The sequence below is a fragment of the Somniosus microcephalus genome, chromosome 3, assembly GCF_052327205.1.
Source record: "Somniosus microcephalus isolate GS21.2 chromosome 3, FLI_Smic_1.0, whole genome shotgun sequence".
NCBI classification, from domain to species: domain Eukaryota; kingdom Metazoa; phylum Chordata; class Chondrichthyes; order Squaliformes; family Somniosidae; genus Somniosus; species Somniosus microcephalus.
In genome coordinates this window covers 369,558,836-369,579,184 of record NC_140989.1, presented here as the reverse complement: position 1 = coordinate 369,579,184, position 20,349 = coordinate 369,558,836, and the positions used below count along the sequence as shown (strand labels likewise).

The 20,349-nt window shown below is 52.2% G+C and overlaps 1 protein-coding gene across 3 annotated transcripts in view; it reads left to right on the top strand.

Annotated features, from left to right (window-relative positions):
• LOC147122431 (netrin-G1-like) overlaps positions 1 to 19,912 on the top strand; it is a 61,497-nt gene extending 41,585 nt beyond the window's left edge. For 2 of the 3 annotated variants that reach the window (XM_085983586.1, XM_085983587.1), the window contains exons 4-7: positions 2,019 to 2,191; positions 3,289 to 3,315; positions 16,857 to 16,991; positions 19,231 to 19,912. In XM_085983586.1, coding sequence (XP_085839712.1) covers positions 2,019 to 2,191; positions 3,289 to 3,315; positions 16,857 to 16,991; positions 19,231 to 19,460 — 565 coding nt within the window. In that variant the 3' untranslated portion in view covers positions 19,461 to 19,912. Of the gene's footprint in view, positions 1 to 2,018; positions 2,192 to 3,288; positions 3,316 to 14,375; positions 14,544 to 16,856; positions 16,992 to 19,230 lie in introns of all 3 variants that reach the window. The other variant, XM_085983588.1, reaches the window with a different exon arrangement.
• Positions 19,913 to 20,349: the final 437 nt, after the last annotated feature.

Sequence of the window (20,349 nt, the reverse complement as noted above, 5' to 3'; positions counted from 1 at the left end):
ACAGGTCAGCCCTGACTGACCTGTTTGGACACCATTCACACCTTTGACTGCTGTGATTATCTCTCTGCCGAGGTGTGATTAATGGCAGTTGGAAAGGTTACCTGTAAACATCTGACATGATTCTCTGACTATATAAGCTGTGTCTTTATGCATTTCTCCACTTCACCTGACGAAGGAGCAGCGCTCCGAAAGCTTGTGATTTCAAATAAAGCTGTTGGACTATAACCTGGTGTTGTGTGACTTCTTACATTTACCTAAGGAAGGATCTACTTGCCATAGAGGGAGTGCAACGAAGGTTCACCAGACTGGTTCCTGGGATGGGGGGATTGTCCTATGAGGAGAGGTTGAGTAGACTGGGCCTATATTCTCTAGAGTTTACAAGAATGAGAGGTGATTTCATTGAAACATAGAGAATTCTTACAGGGCTTGACAGGATAGATGCAGGGAGGATGTTTCCCCTGGCTGGGGAGTCTAGAACCAGGGGTCACAGTCTCAGAATAAGGGGTCAGCCATTTAGGGCTGAGAGGAGGAGAAATGTCTTCACTCAGAGGGTGGTGAATCTTTGGAATTCTCTGCCCCAGAGGGCTGTGGAGGCTCAGTCGTTGAGTAGATTCAAGACAGAGAGCGATAGATTGTTGAATATTAAGGGAATCGAGGGATATGGGGATAGTGCAGGAAAGTGGAGATGAGGTAGAAGATCAGCCGGATCTTAATGAATGGCGGAATAGGTTCGAGGGGCCAAATGGCCGACTCCTGCTCCTATTTCTTATGTTCTTCTGTTAACTAGCACTGTAACCACGACAGGGAATTCAATCTTCAAATGAATGAATTAATGATAGTTTATAAACATGCAGCAAAAGATGTGGCTGGTATTAGCTTAGTGTTGAGTTGTAACAGAGTTAATATTTAATGATTCCTCAATCATCAATTACTGGTCATTTACACCTCCTGGACTTCCGGCAGCTCCTCGCCCGGCGGGAATTGAATGATTTCAGTTTAAACCTTTGAAGAGATTCCCAGGTTTAACCCTTTCTGAGCAAACCCTGGGACAATCCGGCCCGTTTGGTATTTGGGTGAAATTGGGGAAAGTGGGGACTGACCCAGGAGAAGAGGGAAGGTGGAGATTATCAGTCTTTCAGTCTTCATCTTCAGTCTCCGCTCCGAGTGTCTCCTCCTCCTGTGTCCCGGTGTCACATTCTGTCCGAGCTACGCTCCTGTGAGGCACCTTGGGACATTTTACTACGTTAAAGGCGCTATAGAAATGCAAGTTGTTGTTGACACTGACCTACATTGGCTCCCGGTCCAGCAACGCCTCGATTTAAAAATTCTCATCCTTGTTTTCAAATCCCTCCATGTCCTCACCAGTCCCTATCTCTGTAACCTCCTCCAGCCCCACAACCCTCCGAGACCTCTGCACTCCTCCAATTCTGGCCTCTTGTCCATCCCCCACTCCCTTCACTCCACCATTGGCGGCCGTGCCTTCAGCTGCCTGGGCCCTAAGCTCTGGAATTCCCTCCCTAAACCTCTCCGCCTCTCCTCCTTTAAGACGCTCCTTAAAACCTCCCTCTTTGACCCAGCCTTTGGTCACCTGTCCTAATATCTCCTTATGGGGCTCGGGGTCAGTTTGTCTGATTTACACTCCTGTGAAGCACCCTGAGAGGTTTCACTAGTTACAGGCACTATATAAATGCACGTTGTTGTTGTAGTTGCAGGTGTTGTTGTTAAGGGAGAATGAACTTGTATTTCTATAGCACCTCTCACGCCCTCAGGACATCCCAAAGCGCTTTACAGCCAATGAGGTGCTTTTGTGGGATGTGCTGAGGGTGAGAGGCGCTCTATCAATGCAAGCTCTTGCTCTGAGGGGCCTGGAACAGTTTGAAATGCAATAAGTGTCAGAAAAGTGTTGGTGTCGGGAGAGCTGAGCTGGGAAAGGGAGAGCGGAGTCCCGGAGCGGAGAGTCCCGAGTCTAACCCAGCTGCTCAGCCCATTTGAAAGCAGCTGCCCTTGTTTTTTGCCAGGTGTAAGTGCAATCTTCACGCCAACAACTGTATCTTGGAGAAGGGGAAGCTGAGTTGCGAGTGCGAGCACAACACAACGGGGCCGGACTGCGGGAGATGCAAGAAAGGCTTTCAAGGCGGAGCGTGGAGAGCGGGCTCGTACCTCCCAATCCCCAAAGGGACGGTCAATGTGTGTGAGTAACCCAAGCTTCCCGGCCCGGCCCAGTGCCGGCGCAAGATTGCTTCAGATTTCATTCTCAGCCCAACTCCCCGCAACGCATCGACTCCAAAATACAACCCAATGGATGGTTGTGATTGTGTTAATGTGGAAAGAGCGATCCCAGCGGGAGATTGTCCAGACCCAGGGAAGAGGAACAGAGTCCGAGCCCACAGCCCACTGAGAGAGGGGGAGAGGGAGGGTGAGGGGGAGAGAGAGAGGGAAAGGGAGAGAGAAGGGGAGAGAGGGGGGAGAGAGGGAGGGGAGAGAGAGGGAGAGAGAGAGAGAGGGAGGGGAGAGAGAGGGAGGGGGAGAGATAGAGGGAGAGAGGGAAAGTGAGGGGGAGAGATCGAGGGAGAGAGAGCAAGGGAGAGAGAGTGAGGGAGAGAGATAGAGGGAGGAGAGTGAGGGCAGAAGGAGAGAGGGAAAGTGAGGGGGAGAGTGAAAAAGAGAAATAGATAAGGAAAGAGCGAAAGAGAAGGTCAAGAAACAGAAAGTGAGAAAAAACGGAGATAGAGAGGGTAGGAGAGAGAGAGAAAGTAAGTAAGAAAGAGACAGAAATTAAGAGAAGGAAATAAAGAGAGAGAGAGACAAGCTCTCCAATTAGTCCCACTCCCTGCTCTTTCCCCAGAGCCCTGCAAATGTTTCCCCTCCAAGTATTTATCCAATTCCCTTTTGAAAGTTCCTATTGAATCTGCTTCCACCGCCCTTTCAGGCAGCACATTCCAGATGACAGGACTGGGCAGTGAGCGAGGGGTCTGTGTGATGACTGACACCCTTACCTATTAACCCTGCGGACTTACACACTAATCACACGGAGTGGGAACGGAGCCACGGACTAACCTCAGGCTCACCTTCCGTCAGCTCTTTAGCAACTCTAGCTGGTGTGACCCAGGGCTGGTGTGAGTGCTCAGAGGATGCAGCCCGCCAATCCCCATCACTTCATTGTTCCTGAGTTTGAGTGAGGTCCATCTCATCAACACTCCATGTGATGGGTTGGATTAGTGTGTTTATGGAGACAGATTGTTAATCAGACGTCTCTCTAACTCTCTTTGTTTCTGTTTCCCTCTCCAGGCCTCCCTGACACCGTCGCGAGTGGCCGTAAGTAGGACCTACGCTCTCTGACCTGTGACCTGCTGACCCAGAGCCCATTTCAGTATCTGGAACAAACCCTTCCCCTCAAACCTCCCTCATCTCTCAATGACATGCAGCTGAGAGCGAGAGTCCCAAAGGCTGTGTTGCCTGCCCGGTGCCAGGGTTAAGGACATCTCCTCTGGGCTGGAGAGAAACTTAGAGTGGGAGGGGGAGGATCCAGTTGTCATGGTCCATGTTGGTACCAACGACATAGATAGGACAAGGAAAGAGGTTCTGCTGAGGGAGTACGAGCAGCTAGGGGCCAAATTAAAAAACAGAACCACAAGGGTAATAATCTCTGGGTTACTACCTGAGCCACGAGCAAATTTGGCTAGGGTAAATAAAATCAGAGAGTTAAATGCGTGGCTCAAAGACTGGTGTGGGAGAAATGGGTTTTGCTTCTTGGGACACTGGCACCAGTACTGGGACAGGAGAGAGCTGTTCCGTTGGGACGGACTTCACTTGGCCAGTGCTGGGACTAGAATCCTGGCGAATCGAATAACTAGGGCTGTAGAGAGGGCTTTAAACTAATTAGTTGGGGGGAGGTTTCAAGAGAGCGAAAAATAAAAATGTCAGCGGAGAAGGCAATAGAGCAAGGTAGCAGTGGGGGAATTAAAAACCAGAGCGTGTCAGGAAGGGACAGAATGTATAAAGATAAAGTTAAAGTAGTAAACGGGGTAAAAGCAGGAATAAATTGTCACAAAACATATTTAAAAGTTCTTTATATGAATGCACACAGCATTCGTAACAAAATAGACGAGTTGACGGTACAAATAACTACACATGGGTATGATCTGGTGGCCATTACAGAAACATGGCTGCGAGGTGACCATGACTGGGAACTAAACATCCAGGGGTATTTGACAATTAGGAAGGACAGACAGGAAGGAAAGGGAGGTGGGGTGGCTATGTTAATAAAGGATGGAATCACTGCAATAGTGAGAAATGATATTGGGTCAAAGGATCAGGATAGTGAAACAGTTTGGGTGGAGATAAGGAATAATAAGGGGAAAAAGTCACTAGTGGGCGTTGTCTATAGGCCTCCTAACAGTTGCAACTCTATTGGTCGGAGTATAAATCAGGAAATAGTTGGGGCTTGTAATAAGGGAACAGCTATAATCATGGGGGATTTTAACTTTCATATTGACTGGACAAATCAAATTGGGCAGGGCAGCCTTGAGGAAGAGTTCATAGTGTGCATTAGGGACGGGTTCCTTGAGCAGTATGTTACTGGACCAACCAGGGGGAAGGCAATCTTGGATCTGGTCCTGTGTAATGAGACAGGATTAATAAAAAATGTCCTAGTAAAGGATCCCCTTGGAATGAGTGACCATAACATGGTTGAATTCCAAATTCAGTTGGAAGGTGAGAGAGTTGGATCTCAAACCAGCGTACTATGCTTAAATAAAGGAGACTATGAAGGTATGAGAGCAGAGTTGACTAAAGTGGACTGGGAAAATAGATTAAGGTGTAAGACGGTACATGAGCAGTGGTGTACATTCAAGGAGATGTTTCACAACTTTCAAGAAAAATATATTCCACTGAGGAAAAAGGGGCGTAAAAGAACAGACAGCCATCCGTGGCTAAGTAAAGTAATAAAGGATAGTATCCGACTGAAAACAAGGGCATATAAAGTAGCCAAATCTAATGGGAGGATAGAAGATTGGGAAGCATTTAAAAGCCAGCAAAGAATAACTAAAAGATTAATTAAGAAAGGGAAGATAGATTATGAAAGTAAACTAGCAAAAAATATAAAAACAGATAGCAAGAGTTTCTACAGTTATATAAAAAAGAAAAAGAGTGGCTAAAGTGAATGTTGGTCCCTTAGAGGGCGAGACCAGGAAATTAGTAGTGGGGAACATAGAGATGGCAAAAACGCTGAACAAATATTTTGTATCAGTCTTTACAGTAGAGGACACTAAAAATATCCCAACACTGGACAAACAGGGGGCTATAGGGGGGGAGGAGCTAAACACGATTAAAATCACTAAGGAGATGGTACTCGGTAAGATAATGGGACTTAAGGCGGATAAATCCCCTGGACCTGATGGCTTACATCCTAGAGTCTTGAGAGAAGTAGCGGTAGGGATTGCAGATGCATTGGTGGTAATTTTCCAAAACTCCCTGGATTCAGGAACGGTCCCAGCAGATTGGAAAACTGCTAATGTAACACCCTTATTTAAAAAGGGAGGTAGACAAAAGGCTGGAAACTATAGACCAGTTAGCCTAACATCTGTGGTTGGTAAAATGTTGGAGTCCATTATTAAGGAAGCAGTAACAGGACATTTGGATAAGCATAATTTAATCGGACAGAGTCAGCATGGTTTTATGAAGGGGAAGTCATGTTTGACAAATTTGCTCGAATTCTTTGAGGATGTAACAAACACGGTGGATAAAGGGGAACCAGTGGATGTGGTGTATTTGGACTTCCAAAAGGCATTTGACAAGGTGCCACACAAAAGATTACTGCACAAGATAAAAAATCACGGGACTGGGGGTAATATACTGGCATGGGTGGAAGATTGGCTATCTAACAGAAAACAGAGAGTTGGGATAAATGGTTCATTCTCGAGTTGGTAATCAGTAACTAGTGGTGTTCCGCAGGGGTCAGTGCTGGGACCCCAACTCTTTACAATCTATATTAACGATTTGGAGGAGGGGACCGAGTGCAACTTATCCAAGTTTGCCGACGATACAAAGATGGGAGGGGACATAAAAAACCTGCAAAAGGACATAGACAGGCTGAGTGAGTGGGCAGAAATTTGGCAGATGCAATATAATGTTGGAAAGTGTGAGGTTATGCACTTTGGCAGAAAAAATCAAAGAGCAAGTTATTATCTAAATGGAGAGAAACTGCAAAGTGCTACAGTACAAAGGGATCTGGGGGTCCTGGTGCATGAAACACAGAAGGTTAGTATGCAGGTACAGCAGGTGATCAGGAAGGCCAATGGAATCTTGGCTTTTATTGCAAGGGGGATGGAGTATAAAAACAGGGAAGTCTTGCTTCAGTTATACAGGGTACTGGTGAGGCCACACCTGGAATATTGCGTGCAGTTTTGGTTTCTATATTTAAGAAAAGATATACTTGCTCTCGAGGGAGTTCAGAGAAGGTTCACTCGGTTGATTCCGGAGATGAGGGGGTTGACTTATGAGGAAAGGTTGAGTAGGTTGGGCCTCTACTCATTGGAATTCAGAAGAATGAGAGGCGATCTTATCGAAACATATAAGATTGTGAGGGGGCTTGATCGGGTGGATGCGGGGAGGATGTTTCCACTGATGGGTAAGACTAGAACTAGGGGGCATAATCTTAGAATAAGGGGCTGCCGTTTCAAAACTGAGATGAGGAGAAACTTCTTCACTCAGAGGGTAGTAAATCTATGGAATTTGCTACCTCAGAGAGCTGTGGAAGCTGCAACATTAAATAAATTTAAAACGGAGATAGGCAGTTTCCTAGCTGATAAGGGAATTAGGGGTTACGGGGAGAGGGCAGGGAAGTGGACGTGAGTCTAGGTTCGGATCAGCCATGATCCTATTGAATGGCGGAGCAGGCCCGAGGGGCCGTATGGCCTACTCCTGCTCCTACTTCTTATGTTCTTATGACCGAGGAACAGGTGTAGGTGTGAGCAGGGGCTGAGTGTGAACAGGTGTAGGTGTGAAGAGGGGCTGAGTGTGAAGAGGGGCTGAGTGTGAAGAGGGGCTGAGTGTGAGCAGGTGCAGTTGTGAACAGGGCCTGAGCGTGAACAGGTGTAGGTGTGAACAGGGGCGGAGTGTGAACAGGGGCTGAGTGTGAACAGGTGTAGGCATGAACAGGGATTTAGTGTGAACAGATGTAGGTGTGAACGGGCTGAGTGTGAACAGGTGTAGGTGTGAACAGTGGCTGAGTATGAGCAGGTGTAGGTGTGAGCAGGGTCTGAGTGTGAACAGGTGTAGGTGTGAGCAGGGTCTGAGTGTGAGCAGGTGTAGGTGTGAGCAGGGTCTGAGTGTGAGCAGGTGTAGGTGTGAGCAGGGTCTGAGCGGGAGCAGGCGTAGGTGTGAGCAGGGTCTGAGCAGGAGCAGGCGTAGGTGTGAGCAGGTATAGGTGTGAAGAGGTGTAGGTGTGAGCAGGGTCTGAGTGTGAGCAGATATAGGTGTGAGCAGGTGTAGGTGTGAGCAGGGCCTGAGTGTGAGCAGGTGTAGGTGTGAGCAGGTGTAGGTGTGAGCAAGTTCTGAGTGTGAGCATGTGTAGGTGTGAGCAGGGTCTGAGTGTGAGCAGGTGTAGGTGTGAGCAGGGTCTGAGTGTGAACATGTGTAGGTGTGAGCAGTTGTAGGTGTGAGCAGGTGTAGATGTGAGCTGGTGTAGGTGTGAGCAGGGTCTGAGTGTGAGCAGGGTCTGAGTGTGAGCAGGGTCTGAGTGTGAGCAGGGTCTGAGTGTGAGCAGGGGCTGAGTGTAAACATCTGTGGGTGTGAGCAGGGTTTGAGTGTGAGCAGGGTCTGAGTGTGAGCAGGGTCTGAGTGTGAGCAGGGTCTGAGTGTGAGCAGGGTCTGAGTGTGAGCGGGGGCTGAGTGTGAGCAGGGTCTGAGTGTGAGCGGGGGCTGAGTGTGAGCAGGGGCTGGGTGTGAGCAGGGTCTGAGTGTGAGCAGGGGCTGAGTGTGAGCGGGTGTAGGTGTGAGCAGGGTCTGAGTGTGAGTAGGTGTAGGTGTGAGCAGGGTCTGAGTGTGAGCAGGGGCTGAGTGTGAGCAGGGTCTGAGTGTGAGCGGGGGCTGGGATCAGGAGTCTGCTTGTTCCTGTATCTATGGAGTAAAGTATAATCTCCTCGAGCGGTGCAGCAGATACGAAGCAGGGAAGTTGTAATATTTACGATGCACATCTTAGCTGAGAGGAAAGTGCTTCTTAACTCTGTCTCAGTGAGAACAGTCAGTGGGAAATGGAGGGAATATTTGTAGAAAGCCGTTTGGTTGCTGAGACCAAGATCAATGGGGACCTGTTGTAATCCCGTTATCCCAGATACAGAAATGGGAGCTGGGTGAGTGTCTCGGCCTCAATCTGTTCCCCTTTGTTCCCGGATTTTGCATCAACTCATTCCCGTTTATTTAACCCTTCGCACGCTGTCCATGTCATTCCAAACCATCCATCACATTGAACCCCCAAACCAGCACCACACTGACCGGGAGCAGAGTGACCATAACTCCCCGCACTGACCGTGAGTGACCATAACTCCCCACACTGACTGGGAGTGACCATAACTCCCCATACTGACCGTGAGTGACCATAACTCCCCATACTGACCGGGAGTGACCATAACTCCCCACACTGACCGGGAGTGACCATAAGTCCCCATACTGATCGGGAATGACCATAACTCCCCATACGGACCGGGAATAACCATAACTCCCTACACTGACCGGGAGTGACCATAACTCCCCACACTGACCGGGAGTGACCATAACTCCCCATACTGACCGGCAGTCACCATAACTCCCCACACTGACCGGGAGTGACCATAACTCCCCACACTGACCGGGAGTGACCATAACTTCCCATACTGACCGGGAGTGACCATAACTCCCCACACTGACCAGGAGTGACCATAACTCCCCACACTGACCGGGAGTGACCATAACTCCCCACACTGACCAGGAGTGACCATAATTCCCCATATTGACCGGGAGTGACCATAACTCCCCATACTGACCGGGAGTGACCGTAACTCCCCACACTGACCGGGAGTGACTGTAACTCCCCATACTGATCGGGAGTGACCGTAACTCCCCATACTGACCAGGAATGACCATAACTCCCCACGCTGACCGGGAGTGACCATAACTCCCCACCCTGACCGCGAGTGACTGTAACTCCCCATACTGACCGCGAGTGACCATAACTCCCCATACTGACCGGGAGTGACCATAACTCCCCATACTGACCGGGAGTGACCATAACACCCCATACTGACCGGGAGTGACCATAACACCCCATACTGACCGGGAGTGACCATAACTCACCATACTGACTGGGAGTGACCATAACTCCCCACACTGACCGGGAGTGACCATAACTCCTCATACTGACCGGGAGTGACCATAACTCCCCATACTGACCATGAGTGACTGTAACTCCCCATACTGACCGCGAGTGACCATAACTCACCATACTGACTGGGAGTGACCATAACTCCCCACCCCGACCAGGAGTGACTGTAACTCCCCATACTGACCGTGAGTGACCATAACTCCCCATACTGACCGCGAGTGACCATAACTCACCACACTGACTGGGAGTGACCATAACTCCCTACACTGACCGGGAGTGACCATAACTCCCCACACTGACCGGGAGTGACCATAACACCCCATACTGACCGGGAGTGACTATAACTCACCATACTGACTGGGAGTGACCATAACTCCCCACACTGACCGGGAGTGACCATAACTCCTCATACTGACCGGGAGTGACCATAACTCCCCATACTGACCGGGAGTGACCGTAACTTCCCATACTGACCGGGAGTAACCATAACTCCCCATACTGACCGGGAGTGACCATAACTCCCCACACTGACCAGGAGTGACCATAACTCCCCACACTGACCGGGACTGGGGGACTGGGGCACTTTGGGCATCTATGAAACCTTATACTTTGACCCCAAACCTGCCCCTTTCCTGCCCAGGGACAGCCAGAACCTACAGGAAGAAACAGACACTCAAACCTTCCTCACCGACACAAAGTTAACTAAAGATAAACTAGTTCTAATGTCTGGCGATGAATCTCCATTTTGTGCTGAATTACTGAGCGTGTTGTTGCTGGATTGAATCACGCTGAATAATAACAGGGAGACACAGTCACATCCTGCATTACACAGTTTGCCTTTCAAACCCTCAACCTACTCGAATGTACCGAAATCCCATAATAACAGCCTGTCACCGGCCTCACCCCATTAAATCATCGGCTCCGCGGACCAGATTCCCACTAATTAGTGATCGATCCGCTTCGAGCTACAACACAGGCAGTGAGTAGACCCGGAGAAGCAATTGATTAAGTCGACATTGGCTCCCGGTCCAGCAACACCTCCAATTTATAATTCTCATCCTCACGTTCAAATCCCTCCATGGTCTCACTCCTCCCTGTCTCTGAAACCTCCTCCAGCCATAAAACCCTCCGAGATCTCTTCACTCCTCCAGCCATAAGACCTTCCAATGGTCAAGAATCTCATCACGAGACGTCGTGAACCCAGAGCAGGGTAGGAGCTCTCATATTGTGTTCGCTCAGTACTGCCGCTCCGACAGTGCAGCGCTCCCTCAGTACTGCCCCTCCGACAGAGCAGCTCTCCCTCAGTACTGCCCCTCCGACAGTGCCGCGCTACCTCCGTACTGCTCCTCCGACAGCGGAGCACTCCCTCAGTACTGCCCCTCCGACAGAGCAGCTCTCCCTCAGTACTGACCCTCCGACAGTGCGGCGCTCCCTCAGTACTGCCCGTCCGACAGTGCAGCGCTCCCTCAGTATTGCCCGTCCGACAGTGCAGCACTCCCTCAGCACTTCCCCTCTGACAGTGCAGCGCTCCCTCAGTACTGCCCCTCCGACAGTGCGGCACTCCCTCAGTACTGCCCCTCTGACAGTGCAGCACTCCCTCAGTACTGCCCCTCCGACAGTGCAGCGCTCCCTCAGTACAGCCCCTGCGACAGTGCAGCGCTCCCTCAGTACTGCCCCTCCGACAGTGCAGCGCTCCCTCAGTACTGCCCCTCCGACAGTGCAGTGCTCCCTCAGTACTGCCCCTCCGACAGTGCAGTGCTCCCTCAGTACTGCCCCTCCGACAGTGCAGCACTCCCTCAGTACTGCCCCTCCGACAGTGCAGCGCTCCCTCAGTACTGCCCCTCTGACAATGCAGCACTCCCTCAGTACTGCCCCTCCGACAGTGCAGCGCTCCCTCAGTAACGCCCCTCCGACAGTGCAGCGCTCCCTCAGTACTGCCCCTCCGACAGTGCAGCGCTCCCTCAGTACTGCCCCTCCGACAGTGCAGCGCTCCCTCAGTACTGCCCCTCCGACAGTGCAGCACTCCCTCAGTACTGCCCCTCCGACAGTGCAGCGCTCCCTCAGTAACGCCCCTCCGACAGTGCAGCACTCCCTCAGTACTGCCCCTCCGACAGTGCAGCGCTCCCTCAGTACTGCCCCTCCGACAGTGCAGCACTCGCTCTGTACTGCCCCTCCGACAGTGCAGCACTCCCTCAGTACTGCCCCTCCAACAGTGCAGCACTCCCTCAGTACTGCCTCTCCGACAGTGCAGCGCTCCCTCAGTACTGCCCCTCCGACAGTGCAGCACTCCCTCAGTACTGCCCCTCCGACAGTGCAGCGCTCCCTCAGTAACGCCCCTCCGACAGTGCAGCACTCCCTCAGTACTGCGCCTCCGACAGTGCAGCGCTCCCTCAGTACTGCCCCTCAGACAGTGCAGCACTCCCTCAGTACTGCCCCTCCGACAGTGCAGCGCTCCCTCAGTACTGCCCCTCCGACAGTGCAGCGCTCCCTCAGTACTGCCCCTCCGACAGTGCAGCGCTCCCTCAGTACTGCCCCCTGACAGTGCAGCGCTCCCTCAGTACTGCCACTCCGAGAGCGCAGCACTCCCTCAGTACTGCCCCTCTGACAGTGCAGCACTCCCTCAGTACTGCCCCTCAGTACTGCCCCTCCGACAGTGCAGCACTCCCTCAGTACTGCCCCTCTGACAGTGCAGCGTTCCCTCAGTACTGCCCCTCCGACAGTGCAGCGCTCCCTCAGTACTGCCCCTCCGACAGTGCAGCATTCCCTCAGTACTGCCCCTCCGACAGTGCAGCGCTCCCTCAGTACTGCCCCTCCGACAGTGCAGCACTCCCTCAGTACTGCCCCTCCGACAGTGCAGCACTCCCTCAGTACTGCCCCTCCAACAGTGCAGCGCTCCCTCAGTACTGCCCCTCCGACAGCGCAGCACTCCCTCAGTACTGCCCCTCTGACAGTGCAGCACTCCCTCAGTACTGCCCCTCCGACAGTGCAGCGCTCCCTCAGTACTGCCCCTCCGACAGTGCAGCACTCCCTCAGTACTGCCCCTCTGACAGTGCAGCGTTCCCTCAGTACTGCCCCTCCGACAGTGCAGCACTCCCTCAGTACTGCCCCTCTGACAGTGCAGCGCTCCCTCAGTACTGCCACTCCGAGAGCGCAGCACTCCCTCAGTACTGCCCCTCTGACAGTGCAGCACTCCCTCAGTACTGCCCCTCAGTACTGCCCCTCCGACAGTGCAGCACTCCCTCAGTACTGCCCCTCTGACAGTGCAGCGTTCCCTCAGTACTGCCCCTCCGACAGTGCAGCGCTCCCTCAGTACTGCCCCTCCGACAGTGCAGCATTCCCTCAGTACTGCCCCTCCGACAGTGCAGCGCTCCCTCAGTACTGCCCCTCCGACAGTGCAGCACTCCCTCAGTACTGCCCCTCCGACAGTGCAGCACTCCCTCAGTACTGCCCCTCCGACAGTGCAGCGCTCCCTCAGTACTGCCCCTCCGACAGCGCAGCACTCCCTCAGTACTGCCCCTCTGACAGTGCAGCACTCCCTCAGTACTGCCCCTCCGACAGTGCAGCGCTCCCTCAGTACTGCCCCTCCGACAGTGCAGCACTCCCTCAGTACTGCCCCTCTGACAGTGCAGCGCTCCCTCAGTACTGCCCCTCCGACAGCGCAGCACTCCCTCAGTACTGCCCCTCCGACAGCGCAGCACTCCCTCAGTACTGCCCCTCCGACAGCGCAGCACTCCCTCAGTACTGCCCCTCCGACAGCGCAGCACTCCCTCAGTACTGCCCCTCCGACAGCGCAGCACTCCCTCAGTACTGCCCCTCTGACAGCGCAGCACTCCCTCAGTACTGCCCCTCTGACAGTGCAGCACTCCCTCAGTACTGCCCCTCCGACAGTGCAGCGCTCCCTCAGTACTGCCCCTCTGACAGTGCAGCGCTCCCTCAGTACTGCCCCTCCGACAGCGCAGCGCTCCCTCAGTACTGCCCCTCTGACAGTGCAGCACTCCCTCAGTACTGCCCCTCCGACAGTGCAGCGCTCCCTCAGTACTGCCCCTCTGACAGTGCAGCACTCCCTCAGTACTGCCCCTCTGACAGTGCAGCGTTCCCTCAGTACTGCCCCTCTGACAGTGCAGCGCTCCCTCAGTACTGCCCCTCCGACAGTGCAGCATTCCCTCAGTACTGCCCCTCCGACAGTGCAGCGCTCCCTCAGTACTGCCCCTCTGACAGTGCAGCGCTCCCTCAGTACTGCCCCTCCGACAGTGCAGCGCTCCCTCAGTACTGCCCCTCCGACAGTGCAGCGCTCCCTCAGTACTGCCCCTCCGACAGTGCAGCGCTCCCTCAGTACTGCCCCTCCGACAGTGCAGCACTCCCTCAGTACTGCACCTCCGACAGTGCAGCACTCCCTCAGTACTGTCCCTCCGACAGTGCAGCGCTCCCTCAGTACTGCCCCTCCGACAGTGCAGCGCTCCCTCAGTACTGCCCCTCCGACAGTGCAGCACTCCCCCAGTACTGCCCCTCCGACAGTGCAGCGCTCCCTCAGTACTGCCCCTCCGACAGTGCAGCGCTCCCTCAGTACTGCCCCTCCAACAGTGCAGCACTCCCTCAGTACTGCCCCTCCGACAGTGCAGCACTCCCTCAGTACTGCATTAGTGTTGGTCTGGATTATGGGCTCGAGTCTCTGGAGTGGGACTTGGACCCACGACCTTCTGACCCCGAGGCGAGAGTGCTGCCCACTGAGCCACGGCTGAAAGGCCCCTAACTTGGCAGTACTGTATAAAACCCGGCACAGGACTCTATAAACCCGGGATTGGAACCATCCATTGCCATCTGTCTGATTCAATACAAACCGTAACTAGCCGGGAGTCTGATGTTCTCCCCTCACTGCTAAAAGCCTCAGTGTTCCCTCCCTCCCATTCCAGCCATTTCCTCCCCACCTCTCATTCCTGCAGCATGTGACCCTCTCGCAGTCTGCAACCCGTCTACGTCCTGTCTACGTGCCGTCTACACTCTGTCTTTTCCTTGCAAGACTGCGAATGCTTTGGCCACTCGAACCGGTGCAGTTACCTCGAGCTGCTCTCCACCGCCATTTGCGTGAGCTGTAAGCACAACACTAGAGGGCGACACTGCCAGTTATGCCGGCTGGGCTTCCACCGAAACCCTTCAGCACAGCTGGACCACCACAACGTTTGCCTCGGTCAGTTCCTGTTACAATCTCCGCTCTCGCCTCCTTCCTTCACCCTTCTGCTTTCAGCCCGAAACAAGATAAAGAAACAAAGAAAATACCTTCGATAGGGCTGAGCAAAAGGGTGTCGGAAATCAGCTCCCCTTTCCCCAGTGACTAGGCCCCAACCCAGCCTTTCCCTAGCGATGAGGCCTGGTCCAACCTTTCCCTAGCGATGAGGCCTGGTCCAACCTTTCCCTAGCGATGAGGCCTGGTCCAACCTTTCCCTAGTGATGAGGCCTGGTCCAGCCTTTCCCTAGTGATGAGGCCTGGTCCAGCCTTTCCCTAGCGATGAGGCCTCGTCCAACCTTTCCCTAGCGATGAGGCCTGGTCCAGCCTTTCCCTAGCGATGAGGCCTGGTCCAACCTTTCCCTAGCAACGAGGCCTGGTCCAGCCTTTCCCTAGCGATGAGGCCTGGTCCAGGCTTTCCCTAGCGATGAGGCCTGGTCCAGCCTTTCCCTAGTGATGAGGCCTGGTCCAGCCTTTCCCTAGCGATGAGGCCTGGCCCTTGCTTTGTTGAGGTGAATCGAAAGCCCTGTGTTTTGCCGATATAATCGTTGCCTCCCTGTCTCCATTGTTTTTCAGGAATTTGTATTTTGTTTGTAATCTCAGTAAACGACCATCCCGACTCGTAGCAGTGTCGCTCGCCTCTGCTCAATGTTGCCCCTCCCCCCAGTGTCCAACAACAATCCTCTCTCCATTTCCTCATCTCCTCCCATTCTCCACACAGAATTACACAGAATGTACAGCACAGAAACAGGCCATTCATAGGAACATAGAAACAGGAGGAGGCCATTCAGCCCTGCGAGCTGGTTCCGCCATCCAGTTCGATCAGGGCTGATCTGTATCGTAACTCAATCAACCCGCCTTGGTTCCGTAACCCTTAATGCCCTTACCCAACAAAAATCCATCAATCTCAGTTCTGAAATTTTCAATTGACGCCCAGCCTCAACAGCTCTCTGAGGGAGAGAGTTCCAGATTCCCACTGCCCTTTGTGTGAAGAAGTGCTTCCTGACATCACCCCTGAACGGCCTGGCTCTAATTTTAAGGTTCTGCCCCCTTGTTCTGGACTCCCCCCACCAGAGGAAATATTTTCTCTCTATCGACCCGATCAACTCCTTTAATCATCTTAAACACCTCGATTAGATCACCCTTTAACTCAGGGGAATACAAGCCCAGTCTGTGCAGCCTGTCCTCAGAATTTAACCCTTTTAGCCCCGGTGTCAGTCTGGTGAATCTGGGCCGCTCCCCCTCCAAGGCCAGTCTATCCTTCCTGAGGGTCGGGGCCCTGAACTGAATGCAGTGTCCAGATGCAGTCTATCCAGAGCTCTGTGCAGCTGGAACATAACTTCCTCCCCTTTGTGTTCCAGCCCCTGAGAGAAAGCCCAACATTCCATCAGCCTTTCTCATTAGTTTTTGTACCTGTCCTCGAGCTTTTAGCCCAACTGGTCCGTGCCGGTGTTTCTGCTCCACTCGAGCCTCCTCCCGTCCTTCTTCATCTCACCCTATCACCATATCCTTCTATTCCCTTCTCCCTCATGTGTTTATCCAGCTTCCCCTTCAATACATCTGTGCTATTCTCCTCAACCACTCCCTGTGGGAGCGAGTTCCACATTCTCACCACTCTCTGGGTAAAGAAGGTTCTCCTGAATTACCGATGGGATTTATTAGTGACGATCTTATATTTATCGCCCCTAGTTTTCGACTCCCCACAAATGGAAACACCTTCTCTACGTCTACCCAATCAAACTCCTTCATAATCTTAAAGGCCTCGATCAGGTCCCCCCTCAATCTTCTCTTTTCTAGAGAAAAGAGCCCCAGCCTGTTCAGTCTTTCCTGATAGTTATAACCTCGCAGTTCTGGTATCATCCGTGTGAATCTTATTTTGCACCTTCTCCAGTGCCTCTATATCCTTTTTATAATATGGAGACCAGAACTGTGCAGAGTGCTCCAAGTGCGGTCTAACCAAGGTTCGATACAAGTTTAACATCACTTCTGTGCTTGTGAATTCGACCCTCTAGTGATGAACCCAGTGCTTGGTTTGCTTTTTCGGGCCTTGTTAACCTGTGTTAATTCTGTGCCGTGGCCCCAGGGAGTGGAGCACGGGCCGTGTGCAGTCAGTGTGTGGGGGATTGAAGCTGTTTGTAAAGTGTTGGAGACTTGTTTCACCCCCAGAGTCTGACCCTCCCTTGTCCCGGCTCGCACTCATTCCTGTGGCTGAGGTTGTGTCGATGTGTTTTATGGGGAACAGCCGTGTGCAGTGTGTGTGTTGTCTTGTTTCTGCAGACTGTAAGTGTCACCCTGATGGCTCGCTCCACCATCGCTGTAATGACACGGGATATTGTGACTGTAAGGAGGGGGCAACAGGGCCCAAGTGTGACAAGTGCCTGCCCGGATATTACTGGCACAGGGGCTGTCGAGGTAAGTAACCGTTCCAGCACCAGCCCCTCCCCTCACTCCGCCCCGGCTTCTGTGTGTCAGGGTCAGCAGAGTATCCGATAGCAGAGATACCGTGGGGGGAATCACAGAGGCTTTTAGTGAGTGAACCCTCCTGGACCCTCCCATCACCCGCCACACAATTAGTGGCACAGCTCCTCGCAAAGGGAGGTCTGGAGTTCAGTGAGGGGCGTTTCATAGAATCACACAGCACAGGAGGAGGCCATTCGGCCCATCGTGCCTGTGCCGGCTCTTTGAAAGAGCTCTCCAATTAGTCCCACTCCCTGCTCTTTCCCCAGAGCCCTGTAAACCTTTCCTTGTTTCCCTTTTCAAGGATTTCTCCAATTCCCTTTTGAAAGTTACTATTGAATCTGCTCCCACCGCTCTTTCAGGCAGCGCGTTCCAGATCACAACAACTCGCTGTAAAAACATTCTCCTCATCTCCCCTCTGGTTCTTTTGCCAATTCCCTTCACTCTGTGTCCTCTGGTTACCGACCCTCCTGCCACTGGAAACAGTTTCTCCTTATTTACTCGATCAAACTCAACATAATTTTGAGCACTTCTATCAAACCTCTCCTTAATCTTCTCTGCTCTAAGGAGAACAATCCCAGTTTCTCCAGTCTCTCCACATAACTGAAGTCCCTCATCCCTGGCACCATTCTAGTAAATCTCCTCTGCACCCTCTCCAAGGCCCTGACACCCTTCCTAAAGTGCGGTGCCCAGAATTGGCCACAATAATTGGACACAGACTTTAATCCTCAGTCTCACATTAGGTATTTAATCATTAATTTATTCCCATTCACACATCCCCCCTGTGCTCGCTGAGCTACATTGGCTCCTTATGTGGCTCTGCGCCAACTTTTCTCTTATTTACGCTCCTGTGAAGCACCTTGGGACGTTTTACTATGTTAAAGGCGCTATATAAATGCAAGTTGTTGTTAAATAGAATCTACAGCACTCTTATCGATATTGAAATTCATTGGCCATTTACTTGCCCATTCTACGAGTTTATTCATGTGTTCCTGTATTTTGTCGCAGTCATTCTCTGTATTAACTACACCCCCACAATCTGGTGTCATCCACAAATTCTAAAAATATACTTCCGATTCCCGAGTCCAAATCGTTTCTGTAAATAGTGAACAACGGTGGTCCCATCACCGATCCTTCTGGAACACCACTTCCCAGCTTTTGCCAGTCTGAGTAATTACCTTTAATTCTGTTTTTTGTTTTGTAGCCAGCTTGCTATCCATTCTGCTACTTCTCCCCTGACTCCGCATGCTCTGACCTTAGTCAAGACTCTACTACACGATACTTTATCCAAGGCCTTTTGAAAATCCAAATATATTGCATCTACTACATTACCCTTGTCTACCCTTTCTGTTACTTCTTCAAATAATTCAATAGGCCTGGTCAAGCATGACCTTCCCTTTTGGAATCCTTGCTGACTAATCTTCATTATATTTTCAGATTCTAGATATTTTTCAATTACATCTTTGAGTAAGAATCTTTCCCACCACCGACGATAAGCTAATTGGTCTATAGTTCCCTGGACTTGTTCTATCTCCCGCTTTAAATCTAGGAATCACATCAGCTGTCCGCCAGTCCTCTGGCACTATTCCCTTTTCTAATGAATCTTTATATATATGTAACAGTGCCCCTGCTATCTCTTCCCTAACCTCTTTTAATATTCACGGATACAATCCACCCGGACCAGGGGTTTTATCCTCTCTGAGTTTGATCAGTTTATCAATAATCTCCCCCTTTCCATCTTCAATGTCTTTCTATCTTTTTTGCTCTATTCCTCTAGTGTCATGTCCACCATGTTAATCTCCCTGGGAAACACCGAGGCAAAGTCTTTATTCAATATTGCGGCCATTTCGCTGTCATTACCTGTCAGTTTATCGTGTGTATCCCTCAGTGGCCCGATCCCAATCCTGATTTTCATTTTGTTATTTATGTGTCTGGAGAATACTTTACTCTTTGATATTCCATGAAAATGTGGAGTTCCTCTTTCCTAATTGTTTCTTCACTTCTTTCCTCACCTCTTCATGTTCCCTTTTACAATCCGGGCTGACTATTCTTTATTATATTCTGGGTTTCGAGATGTTTCTCTAATAAAATGTTGTTGTGACAGTGAGAGCCTGGGAGCGGCGAGAGTTGAACCAATCTGTAAGGTGGGGAGATGGTCAATGAGCTGATCTTTCTTTTCTCTGGCCTCTTGCAGCGGGCGTGTGCGATAACTTGCTGACACGGTGTCAGAACGGAGGAGTGTGTGAGGACAATGGGAGGTGTCGGTGCCTCGCTCCCTACACCGGGCTCCTGTGTGAGAAAGGCCAGTGCGGGGAGGAAGCGGGAGGGTGCGTCTCCCAATGCCCGCGGAAGCCCACCTTACACCGGCTGCTGCTGGCGCTGACTGCGCTGCTAACCTCCGCTAACGGCCGCCCGCCGCTCTGACCCGCTTCCAGCGCCATGGCCGCTCACGGGAAGGTGCGAAGAGCGCAGGAGAATCCAGCCTTTACTGCGTCGCCGTTAGAACACGCTCCCCTCCCCCGACCCCCCGGGAAAGGCAAACTGGAGCCGAGGCCGGAGCCCAGCCACCCACCCAGCCCGACTGGATCTGAGAGCCCGGAAGGAATGGGCAGTCAGTGGGGACTGGACTCTCTGACTCCCCGCGGGCCCGAGGCAGCTGCTAATATTCATTCTGCAATCGCCAGCCGCTCGGCCCATGTCCAGCTTTGGGACAAAGAAAGAAAGAAAGGACTTGGATTTCTACAGAGCCTTTCACCCCCTCAGGACGTCCCAAAGCGCTTCACAGACAATGAAGAACTTTACAGCAAACAGCAATGTGAGGATCAGCAGACAATCTGTTTTACTGATGTTGGTGGAGGAATAAATATTGTCCAGGACTCCGGGGAGAACTCCCTTGCTCTTCTTCCAAATAGTGTCCTGGGATCTTTTACATCCCCGAGAGAGCAGACGGGGCCTCGGTTTAACGTCTCATCCGAAAGACGGCACCTCCGACAGTGCCGCACTCCCTCAGTACCGCCCCTCCGACAGTGCAGCGCTCCCTCAGTACTGACCCTCCGATTGTGCAGCGCTCCCTCAGTACTGCCCCTCCGCCAGTGCAGCGCTCCCTCAGTACTGCCCCTCCGACAGTGCAGCACTGCCTCAGTACTGCCCCTCCGATTGTGCAGCGCTCCCTCAGTACTGCCCCTCCGATTGTGCAGCGCTCCCTCAGTACTGCCCCTCCGACAGTGCAGCGCTCCCTCAGTACTGCCCCTCCGACAGTGCAGCGTTCCCTCAGTACTGCCCCTCCGACAGTACAGCTCTCCCTCAGTACTGC